Below are 12800 nucleotides of genomic sequence, written 5' to 3' on the forward strand. Positions count from 1 at the left end.
ACTTTTATAAAACATCTCATAGGAGAGACTTAAGTCAGTAAAGATAATCAAAGACAAGAAGCTAATCTTTCTGATAGAAGGAAAACACCATAGCTGACAGGTCTTTCTCAAAAACATTTTCTTGGTTGAGGGGTATTTTAGGTGTGAGTCTGCTCTCTGGTGGTGAAAAGACAATCAGATAAATAATATCAGCCAGAAATGCATTGTGAGACACACAGCAAAGGTAAAGCTATTTATTGACAAATGTACACCTCTGCAACGTCAGCATAGATCCAGATACACGTCGCAGCTTGATACCGCTGATATTGGGCTCTGTAGTTTTGCAGTTCATTTCTTCAATGACGTGGCCAACCTTTAGCTCCTCAGACGGACAGTCTACCTCTGAACAGTTTCACAAGTGTTTCAGTTGAAAGAATCCATCTGTTTAAGAGCACTCTTCAAACCAAAACAGAGTAGACGCAGAAGTACACAGTACTGGAAAACTCACTGCAGTCAGAGAAATACAAAACCAAAACAAACATTCTTGTATCACGATATGCCAATTAGCAGATGCTTTTATCTGTTCTTGTATCACGATATGGCATTTACAAGAATGGATAAAAGCGTCTGCTATCACGATATGCCATTTAGCAGACGCTTTTATCCGTTCTTGTATCACGATATGCCATTTAGCAGACGCTTTTATCCATTATTGTATCATGATATGCCATTAGCAGATGCTTTAATCCATTATTGTATCATGATATGCCATTAGCAGATGCTTTAATCCATTATTGTATCATGATATGCCATTTAGCAGACGCTTTTATCCATTATTGTATCATGATATGCCATTTAGCAGATGCTTTAATCCATTATTGTATCATGATATGCCATTTAGCAGATGCTTTAATCCATTATTGTATCATGATATGCCATTTAGCAGATGCTTTAATCCATTATTGTATCATGATATGCCATTTAGCAGACGCTTTTATCCATTATTGTATCATGATTATGAAGACTAGAGGTAAAATCAAACTGGAGCTAGCTTTAGTGCAGGTGCTGCTTCTCAGAAGCAGCAGGATGAGTATGCTACTGTATTGTGGCTAAAACAAAGAAAGATCAATCTGCTCATGCTCACATCTGAACATTCTAAAGCCAGTATCCATGACAACGGCTTCTCGAAGTCTCTCTCTGATTGGTTCTGGGATAGGAGTTCTGCTCACTCTGTGTCTGTGGCAGGAGACAGGGCTCCAGGAGTGCTGTGGAGCTGGTTGGCGCTAAGGGGAGCAGGTACCGTGTCGTACCCAGGGAAAGATGCTCTGTTTGGGGGGGTAGGTGTGTCTCAGCAGCTCCCCTCATGTGTCCTCGTCTTGAACCAGCCCTCCCTGCTGGATGGCAGCTGTCGCCATGCTGATGGCCTCCTCCAACGTCTGCTGCTCCTCCAGCTACACACACACACACTATTAACAAATCAGTGTAATGCTCAGAGTGCCACTTACAGGTTGTTAATCTCGGTGTGTGTACTCTATACTGACCTGAACAGCAATCTGGGTGCCGTTAGCCGTGGCCAGCAGTGCGACCTGCTGGTAGTGAGGGCCGGAGCCCTGCAAGCCGCCTGTCATAATACCCTCCGATGTCACTATGGCAACCTGGAGAGGAAAGACAAACCACCAATAACATGATGATCCACTTTACAGTACAAACATTGACATGCAAGAGCAAATACTGATTCACACAGATAGCTTAGTGTGGGCTAAGATGTGTGTGCAACATACCGGCTGCAGCTCCTTGCCCTCCCCTGTAACCATGGTGATGTGGTGGTGTCCCATGGAGGCCATGTCCGTCTGGTGGGTCGGCAGGGAAATGGTTGTGCCGTCCTGCGTTACCATGGTGATGGCCGTACTGAGTGCCTGTAGGTCCTCTGTCGACAGACCCACCTGCCAGAACAGAACCAATCAAACTGAAGGACAGAGAACCAACCATTTTTTATAATACAGTAAAGCTCTGATAGTCTCAAGCTGTTGCATTTGTCTTGACAGCATGTGCTAAACCGGAGCATGCTGCAATCAAATGAATGGGAATGGAAAACTATTGCATGTTTCAGGAGTTGACTGCATCCACAAAGTCTTTGGTGGGACAGCTGAGAGCTTACGCTATTTTCTATCTATATCACACAAGCTGAATTACTAGATAGGAAATGATTAACTACCTGTGAACCAATGATAACCTGGGAATCCGTCCCATCCTCTTTCTGCTCCGCCCCCTCCAGGAAGGAGGCTTGTGATTGGTCATCCACCGCTTCTGCAACAGAGACAGAGGCAGCCAATTAATTAATTAATACTGTTCAAACCTTCTGTCCTCAGTTGGTGTTTGTTATAGGAGTGTGTGTGTCTACATACCTTCCCCGTCCCCTGTGGCCTCAAAGTCTCCGTGCGTGGTGCGTTTGTGCATGGCCAGCGTGGAGGTCTGTCTGTAGGTTTTGCCACAGTGGTTGCAGGTGTAAGGTTTGCAGTGTGTGTGAACCACATGGTGCTTGTACAGGCTGGAGTACTCTGTAAATCGCTTCCCACAACCAGGGACTGTACACAGGTAGGGCTTCTCCCCTAGAGGAGAGAGAGGGTGCGGAGAGGGAGAGAGAGATATAGAGAGGGAGGGAGCAAGAAAGAGTGGAGCACTTAGTTAATGTCAATTTTAACTGGGTGGTTCGAGCCCTGAATGCTGATTGGCTGACAGCTGTGGCATATCAGACCGTATACCACGGGAATGACAAAACATGTATTTGTACTGCTCTAATTACGTTGGCAACCAGTTTGTAATAGCAATAAGGCACTTCGGGGGTCAGTGGTATTTGGCAAATATACCACGGCTAAGTGCTGTGTCCAGGCACTCTGCGTTGCGTGATGCATAAGAACAGCCCTTAGCCGTGGTATATTAGCCATATACACCTCCTCGAGCCTTATTGCTTAAGTATCTAACAAAGCAGTAATGTAACCTCTCAACTGTGTGTATTCTCATATGATTTTAGTAGTGTGCGCGTGTGTCTTACCTGTGTGTACTCATATGATTTTAGTAGTGTGCGTGTGTGTCTTACCTGTGTGTACTCATATGATTTTAGTAGTGTGTGTGTGTGTGTCTTACCTATGTGTACTCTCATATGATTTTAGTAGTGTGTGTGTGTGTGTCTTACCTATGTGTACTCTCATATGATTTTAGTAGTGTGTGTGTGTGTGTCTTACCTGTGTGTATTCTCATGTGGTTCTTGTAGTTGGTGGCACTGGCAAAGCCTCGTCCACAGGATGGTTCAGGGCACATGTAGGGGCGCTCTCCTGTGTGTGTTCTGATGTGGACTTTCCTGATGTTAGAGGTGGTGAAGGAACGACCACAACCCTCAAACGGACACTTAAACGGCTTCTCACCTGACAGAAGGAGAAGTGTCAGGGGAAGATATGGAGAGAAGGAATGAAAGACAAAGGTGGGAGATGAGGGAGATATTAGATATGGGGAGAGCACCTACAGCCCTGGAACACACACCTAAACACTGTACCATCTAACAAAAAGAGGGAGGGGAGGAGAGGCAGGAGAAAAAGGAGAAAGATCCGAAGAGGACTAGACGGGGTGGAGAAATACAGATATGAGACTGAAGAAAAGAGAAAGACAGTAAGAGGAAAAGTAGTGGTGAGGGAAAGTGTGTGTGTGTCCCACTACCTGTGTGCGTCCGCGTCCCACTACCTGTGTGCGTCCGCGTCCCACTACCTGTGTGCGTCCGCGTCCCACTACCTGTGTGCGTCCGCGTCCCACTACCTGTGTGCGTCCGCGTCCCACTACCTGTGTGCGTCCGCGTCCCACTACCTGTGTGCGTCCGCGTCCCACTACCTGTGTGCGTCCGCGTCCCACTACCTGTGTGCGTCCGCGTCCCACTACCTGTGTGCGTCCGCGTCCCACTACCTGTGTGCGTCCGCGTCCCACTACCTGTGTGTCCTACTACCTGTGTGTGTCCGCGTCCCACTACCTGTGTGCGTCCGCGTCCCACTACCTGTGCGTCCGCGTCCCACTACCTGTGTGTCCGCGTCCCACTACCTGTGTGCGTCCGCGTCCCACTACCTGTGTGTGTCCGCGTCCCACTACCTGTGTGCGTCCGCGTCCTACTACCTGTGTGCGTCCGCGTCCTACTACCTGTGTGCGTCCGCGTCCTACTACCTGTGTGCGTCCGCGTCCCACTACCTGTGTGTCCGCGTCCCACTACCTGTGTGCGTCCGCGTCCCACTACCTGTGTGTGTCCGCGTCCCACTACCTGTGTGCGTCCGCGTCCTACTACCTGTGTGCGTCCGCGTCCTACTACCTGTGTGCGTCCGCGTCCTACTACCTGTGTGCGTCCGCGTCCCACTACCTGTGTGCGTCCGCGTCCCACTACCTGTGTGTGTCCTACTACCTGTGTGCGTCCGCGTCCCACTACCTGTGTGCGTCCGCGTCCCACTACCTGTGTGTGTCCTACTACCTGTGTGTGTCTGCGTCCCACTACCTGTGTGCGTCCGCGTCCCACTACCTGTGTGTGTCCTACTACCTGTGTGTGTCCGCGTCCCACTACCTGTGTGTGTGCGGACATGCTTCTGGAGGTCTCCGGAGGTTTTGAAGGCCTTGAAGCACATGTCTTCAGGACACTTGTATGGTTTCTCTCCAGTGTGTGTCCGTAGGTGACTCTTCAGGCCGTAACCTGTAGCGAACGCCTTTCCACATGTCAACACATCACACCTGTATGGCCGGACACCTGTGTGAGCCCTCTCATGCACCTGACAAGACAGGGTGAAAGTTAATGTAACATGAATATCTTCTCAAGTGGGAACAAATGTGTGTACAGTGGCAAGAAAAAGTATGTGAACCCTTTGGAATTACCTGGATTTCTACATAAATTGGTCATCAAATTTGATCTGATCTTCATCTAACTTACAACAACAGACAAACAGTCTGCTTATACAATAATTTGTGTGTTATTAGTTTATGTCTTGTCTATATTGAATACATAATTTAAACATTTACAGTATTTAAACATTTATCACTAACGACCCTCCTCTGCCTGCAGGAGGAACCGCCCCTGCAATGCAGAGGGGCCGTGACAATGTGAACGCCTAGGCTAATGACTTCTCCAAAAGCTAATTGGAGTCAGATAACCTGGAGTACAATCAATGAAACAAGATTGGAGATGTTGGTTAGAGCTGCCTTGCCCTATAAAAAAACACAAAATTTGAGTTTGCTATTCACAAGAAGCATTGCCTGATGTGAACCATGCCTTGAACAAAAGAGATCTCAGAAGACCTAAGATTAAGAATTGTTGACTTGCATAAAGCTGGAAAGGGTTACAAAAGTATCTCTAAAAGCCTTGATGTTCTTCAGTCCACAGTAAGACAAATTGTCTATAAATGGAGAAAGTTCAGCATTGTTGCTACTCTCCCTAGGAGTGGCCGTCCTGCAAAGATGACTGCAAGAGCACAGCACAGAATGCTCAATGAGGTTAAGAAGAATCCCTAGAATGTCAGCTAAAGACTTACAGAAATCTCTGGAACATGATAACATCTCTGTTGACGAGTCTATGATACGTAAAACACTAAACAAGATTGGTGTTCATGGGAGGACACCACAGAAGAAGCAACTGCTGCCTAAAATAAACATTGCTGCACGTCTGAAGTTTGCAAAAGTGCACCTGGATATTCCACAGCGCTACTGGAAAAATATTCTGTGGACAGATGAAACTACAGCTGAGTTGTTTGGAAAGAACACACAACACTATATGTGGAGAAAAAAAGGCACAGCACACCAACATCAAAACCTCATCCCAACTGTAAAGTATGGTGGAGGGAGCATCATGGTTTGGGGCTGCTTTGCTGCCTCAGGGCCTAGACAGCTTGCAATCATCGACAGAAAAATGAATTCCCAAGTTTATCAAGACATTTTGCAGGAGAATGTTAGGCTATCTGTCAGCCAATTGAAGCTCAACGACCCAAAACACAGAAGTAAATCAACAGAATGGATTCAACAGAAGAAAATATGCCTTCTGGATTGGCCCAGTCAGAGTCCTGACCTCAACCCGATTGAGATTCTGTGGCATGACCTCAAGAGAGCAGTTCACACCAGACATCCCAAGAATATTACTGAACTGAAACAGTTTTGTAAAGAGGAATGGTCCAAAAACCTACCGCTGTGTAGGTCTGATCCACAACTCCAGAAAACTTTTGGTTGAGGTTATTGCTGCCAAAGGAGGGTCAACCAGTTATTAAATCCAAGGGTTCACATACTTTTCCACCCTGCACTGTGAATGTTTACACTATGTCCAATAAAGACATTAAAATGTATAATTGTGTGTGTGTTACTAGTTTAAGCAGACTGTGTTTGTCTATTGTTGTGACCTAGATGAAGATCAGATCAAATTTTATGACCAGTTTATGCAGAAATCCAGGTATTTCCAAAGGGTTCACATACTTTTTCTTGCCACTGTATGTGTATGGTATCTTAAGGTGGGGTACTGTGGTCCGAGGGTCAGTGTGTGCTGTGATGTAGAGGGAGTGTGTGGTACCTTGAGGTGGTGTGCTGTGGTGTAGAGACGTCCACAGCCCTCGTAGTCACAGCGGAATGTCTTCTCAGCCGTCTGCTGACCCTTAGGGGAACCCCACGACCCCATCACCTGTACAATAGGCTCTATGTCCTGCAGTCCATTGGTACTGCTCATGGTCTCATCCACCTCCACCTCAGAACCTGTCATCTGGGGAGAAAACAGGGGAGAACAGAGTTTGAGAGCATTATATTGATTAAAAGTACAACATTGCTTATTCCACCACAAGAAGTAGAACTACATAGTATCTGTGAGAGAGAGAAAGACACATGGGGGGGAAAACTGAGCTTTCAAGAAAAATAACTAAAAAAGAATTTACAGGAAACCGTGAGTGATTGAACACACGAGTGATACAACAGCAGAAAAAGATCGAGACCTTGGCGTAGTTCTCCAGGGTGGTGATGGTGTCTGTGTCCACAGTGTCATCTGCAGCTAGCTCCTCCAGGCCACCCCCTGGCTGCAAAGTCAGGATGGTGCTGCCAGTCTGCAGGCCCGAGGGGTGGTGGATGTACGCCGTGCTGCCATCCTCCAGCTGCACCGCCTCCACCGCACTGGGATCATACCCATCTGCCGGGGTTAGAGGTCAGAGGTTAGATGGTCCTCTTTGAAAATGTTTGAGATGACTTTCCTTCCATCCTTTGCAGAAGTAATAATAACTGATGTGTGACTGGATAATGATAAAACAAGATGATGATGACCACCCTATTGCTTCAACAAGCCAACCTTTCCTAGAGTGGTGAATACAGCATCTGGTTAGTTGCTAATATACCTTTGGGTGTGTGGTGGATGTATGCCGTGGTCCCGTCCTCCAGCTGCACTGCCTGGCCGTCCTCAAAGGGCAGGGGCTCTGGGGAGACGACAGGAAAACAGCATCAGGAGAGGTATGAGCTCACAGAACACACAAAAGGTTATTCACAAACCCTCCGGCAGACATGTTGTTCTGAGGGTGTACACTGACCTTTCTGCTGTATAGTGACCTGCTGAATGTAGGCTGTAGTACCATCCTCCAACTGAATAGTATCGCCTTCCACTAGGTTGCCATCTGATGAAATCAGTATATTGTTGATATCAGTGGCAGTCATACATACTCATACTGGTGGACATGTGAATGTTAGCTTTGAGTTGTGCATTTCATAATTTTTTAGTAGTGTGTGAATGTGTGAGTTTGTCACCTTTGATGGCTTGTTCAATGTAGGCTGTGGAGCCATCACTGAGGGCAACAGCCTGCAATCCCAAACTCTCCATCCTTCTGCTCAGCTACAGATGCTCTTTCTGACAATAAGAGAGAGAGAGAGACACACATAGCTACTTAAACTCCACTGCCGAGACACACACACACACAATGGAGGATCCCCAGCAATCCTGTATACTGCTGCATTGTGTTGTTTATTATGTAGCTACTGTCCTAACATCTTGCTCTGTAGCAAGGTTATATTCCCTGGGTCAGCTGATGTGACCTCAATGCAGTGATGATGACCTAGGGGTTGTGTGGTAGCTTGACACGTCATAGAAGAGAAAGGGAGGTGAGTGATGCGTGTTCCCAAAATGTGGCTGGCCTTGACCCTCAACCAGTGAATATGGCATATTATAATACTTGTATTATGTGTATGCACCTAGGTTAGGTTGAAGATGAGTCTTAGGGGGGGGGGGCAGACTATTTTACTGTCAATGGACATAGCTATCTGCTTATGATCAAGTTTGTACAACAGTTTATGGCATAAGCAGTATGCCATCAATAGGTGCATTTCCATCCGGTTGTCACTGTGCAATTATTGAAAGTTTAGGTACATACAGGTCAAGAGACACACTCTTGCCTGCATCTAGCTGGTATAGGGTGTAATCATTATCATCCAAGAGTTGCAAAGGAGAGTTTCTATTTGACAAATTCACGTATGTTTATCCCCGTTTTGTTCCGTTTAAGAATTGTTTTTCAACAGAATCGGAGGAATGAATACACCCCTGATCACACGTAAACAGAGTTCACTTTCATAGCAGCCACGTTGTATTCCTTTCTCTTCCCTTCGCTTGTGGACTTTAATGCACAACACATCAGCTGTATGTGACCAGGTGAAAAAACCTTTCCAAGCCCAACCGCTACACAGCCTACTGTACATCGTTGTCACCATATTAGCTAAAGTAATGTTAGTCAGCATAGCTAATAGAACTAACGCGTTAGTAAACCCGCTACAATCATGCAGTAACGTTCGCGTACAGTCAGTAAGCAATTACACAGGCGGGCCCCAGTGGCAATAAATTAGTAACACCAAAAGCTTACCTTGAGTTGGAAGAGTTCCAGTGTTGTGTTGGATAGTCATAGCCAGCTAGCTAACAAAGCATCCCTCTGTTTGAGCAGGGTGTTTCAGTAGGCTAAACTAGCTAGCTGCATTTGCTAGCTAAGTAAGAGAAACTGAAAGTGCTTCTTCATTTCGGAAGAAATCAATTTGTTCAAAACTGTTCAACTATTGTCTTTCTCTGTCGTTCTGCCCCTGAACAAGGCAGCTAACCCACTGTTCCTAGGCTGTCGTTGAAAATAAGAATTTGTTCTTAACCGACTTGCCTAGTTAAATAAATATATTTAAAAAAAATGCTCCAACATCTAGTGGAAAACCTTGTGTTATAGCAACAAAGGGGACCAACTCCATATTAATGCCCGTAATTTTGGAATGAGATGTTCGACGAGCAGGTGTCCACATACTTTTGGTCAATTAGCGTGCAAAACATTAGGAACACCTGCTCTTTCCATGAAAGACTGACAAGGTGAATTCAGGGAAAGCTATGATCCCTCATTGATGACACTTAAATCAGTGTAGATGAAGGGGAGGAGACAGGTTAAATGATTTTTAAGACCGGTTGTGTATGTGTGCCATTCAGAGGGTGAACCTTTTATTTAACTAGGCATGTCAGTTAAGAACAAATTCTTATTTACAATGACGCCTACACTGGCCGAACCCGAACGACGCTGGGCCAATTGTGCGCCGCCCTATGGGACTCTCAATCACGTCCAGTTGTGATACAGCCTGGATTCGAACCAGGGTGTCTGTAGTGAAGCACCTAGCACTGAGATGCACTGCCTTAGATGGCTGCACCACTCGGGAGCAAAATATTGAAGTGTCTTTGAACAGGGTGTCAATATGTCAATGCTGCTGGGTTTTTCACTCAACAGTTTCCTGTGTTTATCAAGAATGGTCTACCTGCCAAAGCACATCCAGCCAACTGTGGGAAGCATTGGAGTCAACATGGGCCAGCATCCCTGTGGAACGCTTTCAACACCTTGTAGAGTCCATGCCCTGACGAATTGAGGCTGTTCTGAGGGCAAAGTGAGTTCCAACTCAATATTTGGAAGGCATTCCTAATTTTTTGTACACTCAAATCACATTTTATTGGTCACATTCGTGTTTAACAGATGTTATTGCGGGTGTAGCGAAATGCTTTTGTTTCTAGCGCCGACAGTGCAGTAATATCTGACAAGTACACTCAGTATATACTACAGGGATCTACACTAGAGCTAATTGTCACTGTACCGGTTTAGATGGGTTCTTTGTTGGTAATGAGAGAGGTTTGAATGGTTGAATTCATTATTCTACAGCTGGTTACTGTAGCGGACTAAACTCCACTCTAAGCAGACCACACAGTTAGCTTTCATTCGAGTCAATAATTACTGGGAATATAGTATAACATTATGCCATGAATCCTATAGCTAGTTAGTCAAGAAGAAATGTGGACTCATAGTCAATTTCAAATGGCAAGCTAAGTTAACTGCTTAACCAACAAGCTAGAGGTCGAGTGACAGCTAGGCATCTAGCAAGCTAACGTCACCATTACACTGAAAGGTAAAGTTAGCTGGCTGGCTATTGGTGCTATGGCTAGCTTTAACTTCAATAAACACATTTTCTTCGCCAACTAAGTCACATAACACCATACATTTCCCTAATAGTAAAAAGCTAGCGACACAACTTTGACTACGTTTACAATATGTATTTTGACGTGACTAACTAGCTAAATAGCTAAGGCGCACGGTAGTGGAAATACAACCAGGCCTCATTCACTACAACACGTTTGCGCTTGAATCAGACATTTGCAACGCAACCGGGTTACTCCCATCGGTAACGCCGATAATCGATCCCTAACAAAGCGTTTCCTATTTCTTGATATTTCTTCTCAAACGCCAAAGAAATCCAGAAAATCACAAGCTCTTTATTTTCCCCTCCCTATCCCCCATTTTTATATCCCATCTCTCCCTCGGTTTGACAAGTTGCAGCGCAAACTGGGATACTCACCTCCAGCAGACCGCCATGCACCAGGCACCACGGAAGCACCCGGGAACCTGAATGGTATGACAACGAGTTGGATCATTACACCACCAGTCACCAGATTGATCTAGGGTCAGTTTTGTTGTACTGACCTCAAAGGCTAGGTGTTGTTACCGGGGTGCGTAGGACTGGTCATAGATACTTTTTAGGATCAGCAATTTCTGAAGCAGGCTGTTTAGATATGTAAAAGGTGAACATTTACTTCTTGAAAATATGTAGCAGTAGCCACATAGGAAAAAGCCCTGAAAGTACTTATTTTTGTCAATCTCTGCATGTATAACTGACAAGCAACACAGCACAGAGTAGAGCAGAAAACCTTTATAAACATTTAGCATCTGACAAGAGTGCATGAAATCAAACTATTTGATATGCTCTCTGATTAAGATCCAACACAGAAATTATTGCACATTTTATAAGGTCTCATTTTTTCAAGGGATATCTGAAAATACAATGGTCAAATCAGTGTGGATTTCCATGACACCTATTAGACACACACACACAACCAAAGCAAGTGTCTAATTCTTGACTCACATTGCAATTTGATCATACAAAGCTATTATTCAAAGCCAATTTCAACAAGTTGAATTGTCTGCTTTCACCAAAGCAATCACATGTAAAGGTGCACTATGCAGAAATCGCTCCGCTATTTCCTGATTGCTAAAATTATAATAGTTTGTGACAAAACAAGCAAGGATAGTGTACTGTAGAGAATCACTGTAACATCTAAACTGCTGTGAAATATATCTTCCATAACCAAAAATAATTGTATTTTCAGCTGGTGTACAAACTGAAAGTAAAAGGCACAAAAACAAAATGTAAGAATGGGAAGAATAGAAATAGTGCACATAACAGCTCTACTACCAATTCTTAGACTTGCTTTCAATGAGAATGACAGATCTATAACTCACATTTCTATGTGAATTTCGTCAGGTGGCCCAGAAAGTTAAATATTGCAGCTTTAAAGCCAGTGACATACATTACCCTGTTTTCATCACAAAGAATCCACTGCAGCCTGCTTGAAGGACAACATTAGTCTTAACCTTGCTAACAGAAAAATAAATAAATAATTGAACATACTGTAAGGCGTGATAAGAAAAAGGCAAGCTTGAACTCAAGGCAAATGTTTCAGGATCAGGAAGGAGATGATAGTGGTTGGTGAAAGCTGAGGGCCTTGAACCACAAATATACTTTGAGCAGCAAAGACAATGATAAAGATCTCACCCACCCAACTGGGCTTCCGAGTAAAGAGATCAAACACCACCCAACTGGGTTATCCACCCAGAGAACGGACTCAAATAAGGACATTTTTGGCACTATCCTCAGAGTTCATACAAAGGGAATTGGATGTGTACTACCAAAGAACAGTTCCATTCACAGTATGTATATACAATATGGCAGTAGTACATGCCAATACATCCCCAGTCATGAAGAGTCTAACCGTAATAACCACTGTTAATAGTTTAGGCTTCAATACATGGACATCACTTGAACATGACAAAATAATGATAAAAGCAGCTCTGATAACAAAATTCCCTTGTAAATACACAGGTACCTACTCAAATAAAGGAAACACCAACATAGTGTCTTAATATGGTGTTGAGCCACCAGAACAGCTTCAATGAGCCTTGGCATAAATTCAACAAGTGTCTGGACCTCTATTGGAGGCACCATTCTGCCACGAGAAATTCCATAATTTGGTGTTTTGTTGGAGGAAAACACTGTCTCAGGTGCTGCTCCAGAATCTCCCATGTGTTCAATTGAGTTGAGATCTGGTGACACACCACTTAAACCCCCTATACTCCTTTGAGACCCTTCTTTCAAAGTCACTGACATCTCTTCTAGCCATGGTAGATAAATAAAATGGGCAACTGGGCATTTTTATACATGACGCTAAGCATGATGGG

General features: G+C 44.7%; 2 protein-coding genes across 4 annotated transcripts in view; one reads left to right on the plus strand and one right to left on the minus strand.

The window, feature by feature from the left end:
• LOC120065442 (protein CBFA2T2-like) overlaps positions 1–12800 on the plus strand; it is a 571663-nt gene that overhangs the window by 114086 nt on the left and 444777 nt on the right. The window lies entirely within an intron of this gene.
• Positions 878–10882, minus strand: LOC120065444 (zinc finger protein 76-like). 3 transcript variants are annotated; one of them, XM_039016466.1, is made up of 13 exons: positions 10864–10882; positions 7759–7858; positions 7545–7628; positions 7356–7433; positions 6963–7153; positions 6551–6736; positions 4571–4772; positions 3222–3401; positions 2385–2588; positions 2195–2286; positions 1761–1922; positions 1521–1634; positions 878–1430 (listed from the first exon to the last, which is right to left on the minus strand). In XM_039016466.1, the coding sequence occupies exons 2-13, from the start codon at positions 7829–7831 to the stop codon at positions 1341–1343; spliced, it is 1656 nt and encodes a 551-aa protein (XP_038872394.1). In that variant the 5' UTR covers positions 7832–7858; positions 10864–10882; the 3' UTR covers positions 878–1340. The 3 variants fall into 3 exon arrangements, with proteins under 3 accessions (XP_038872394.1, XP_038872393.1, XP_038872392.1); XM_039016465.1 differs by lacking the exon at positions 10864–10882 and adding an exon at positions 8862–9118; XM_039016464.1 differs by lacking the exon at positions 10864–10882 and having other exon boundaries at positions 7759–8572.

This window comes from Salvelinus namaycush, chromosome 20, assembly GCF_016432855.1.
Source record: "Salvelinus namaycush isolate Seneca chromosome 20, SaNama_1.0, whole genome shotgun sequence".
Taxonomy (NCBI): domain Eukaryota; kingdom Metazoa; phylum Chordata; class Actinopteri; order Salmoniformes; family Salmonidae; genus Salvelinus; species Salvelinus namaycush.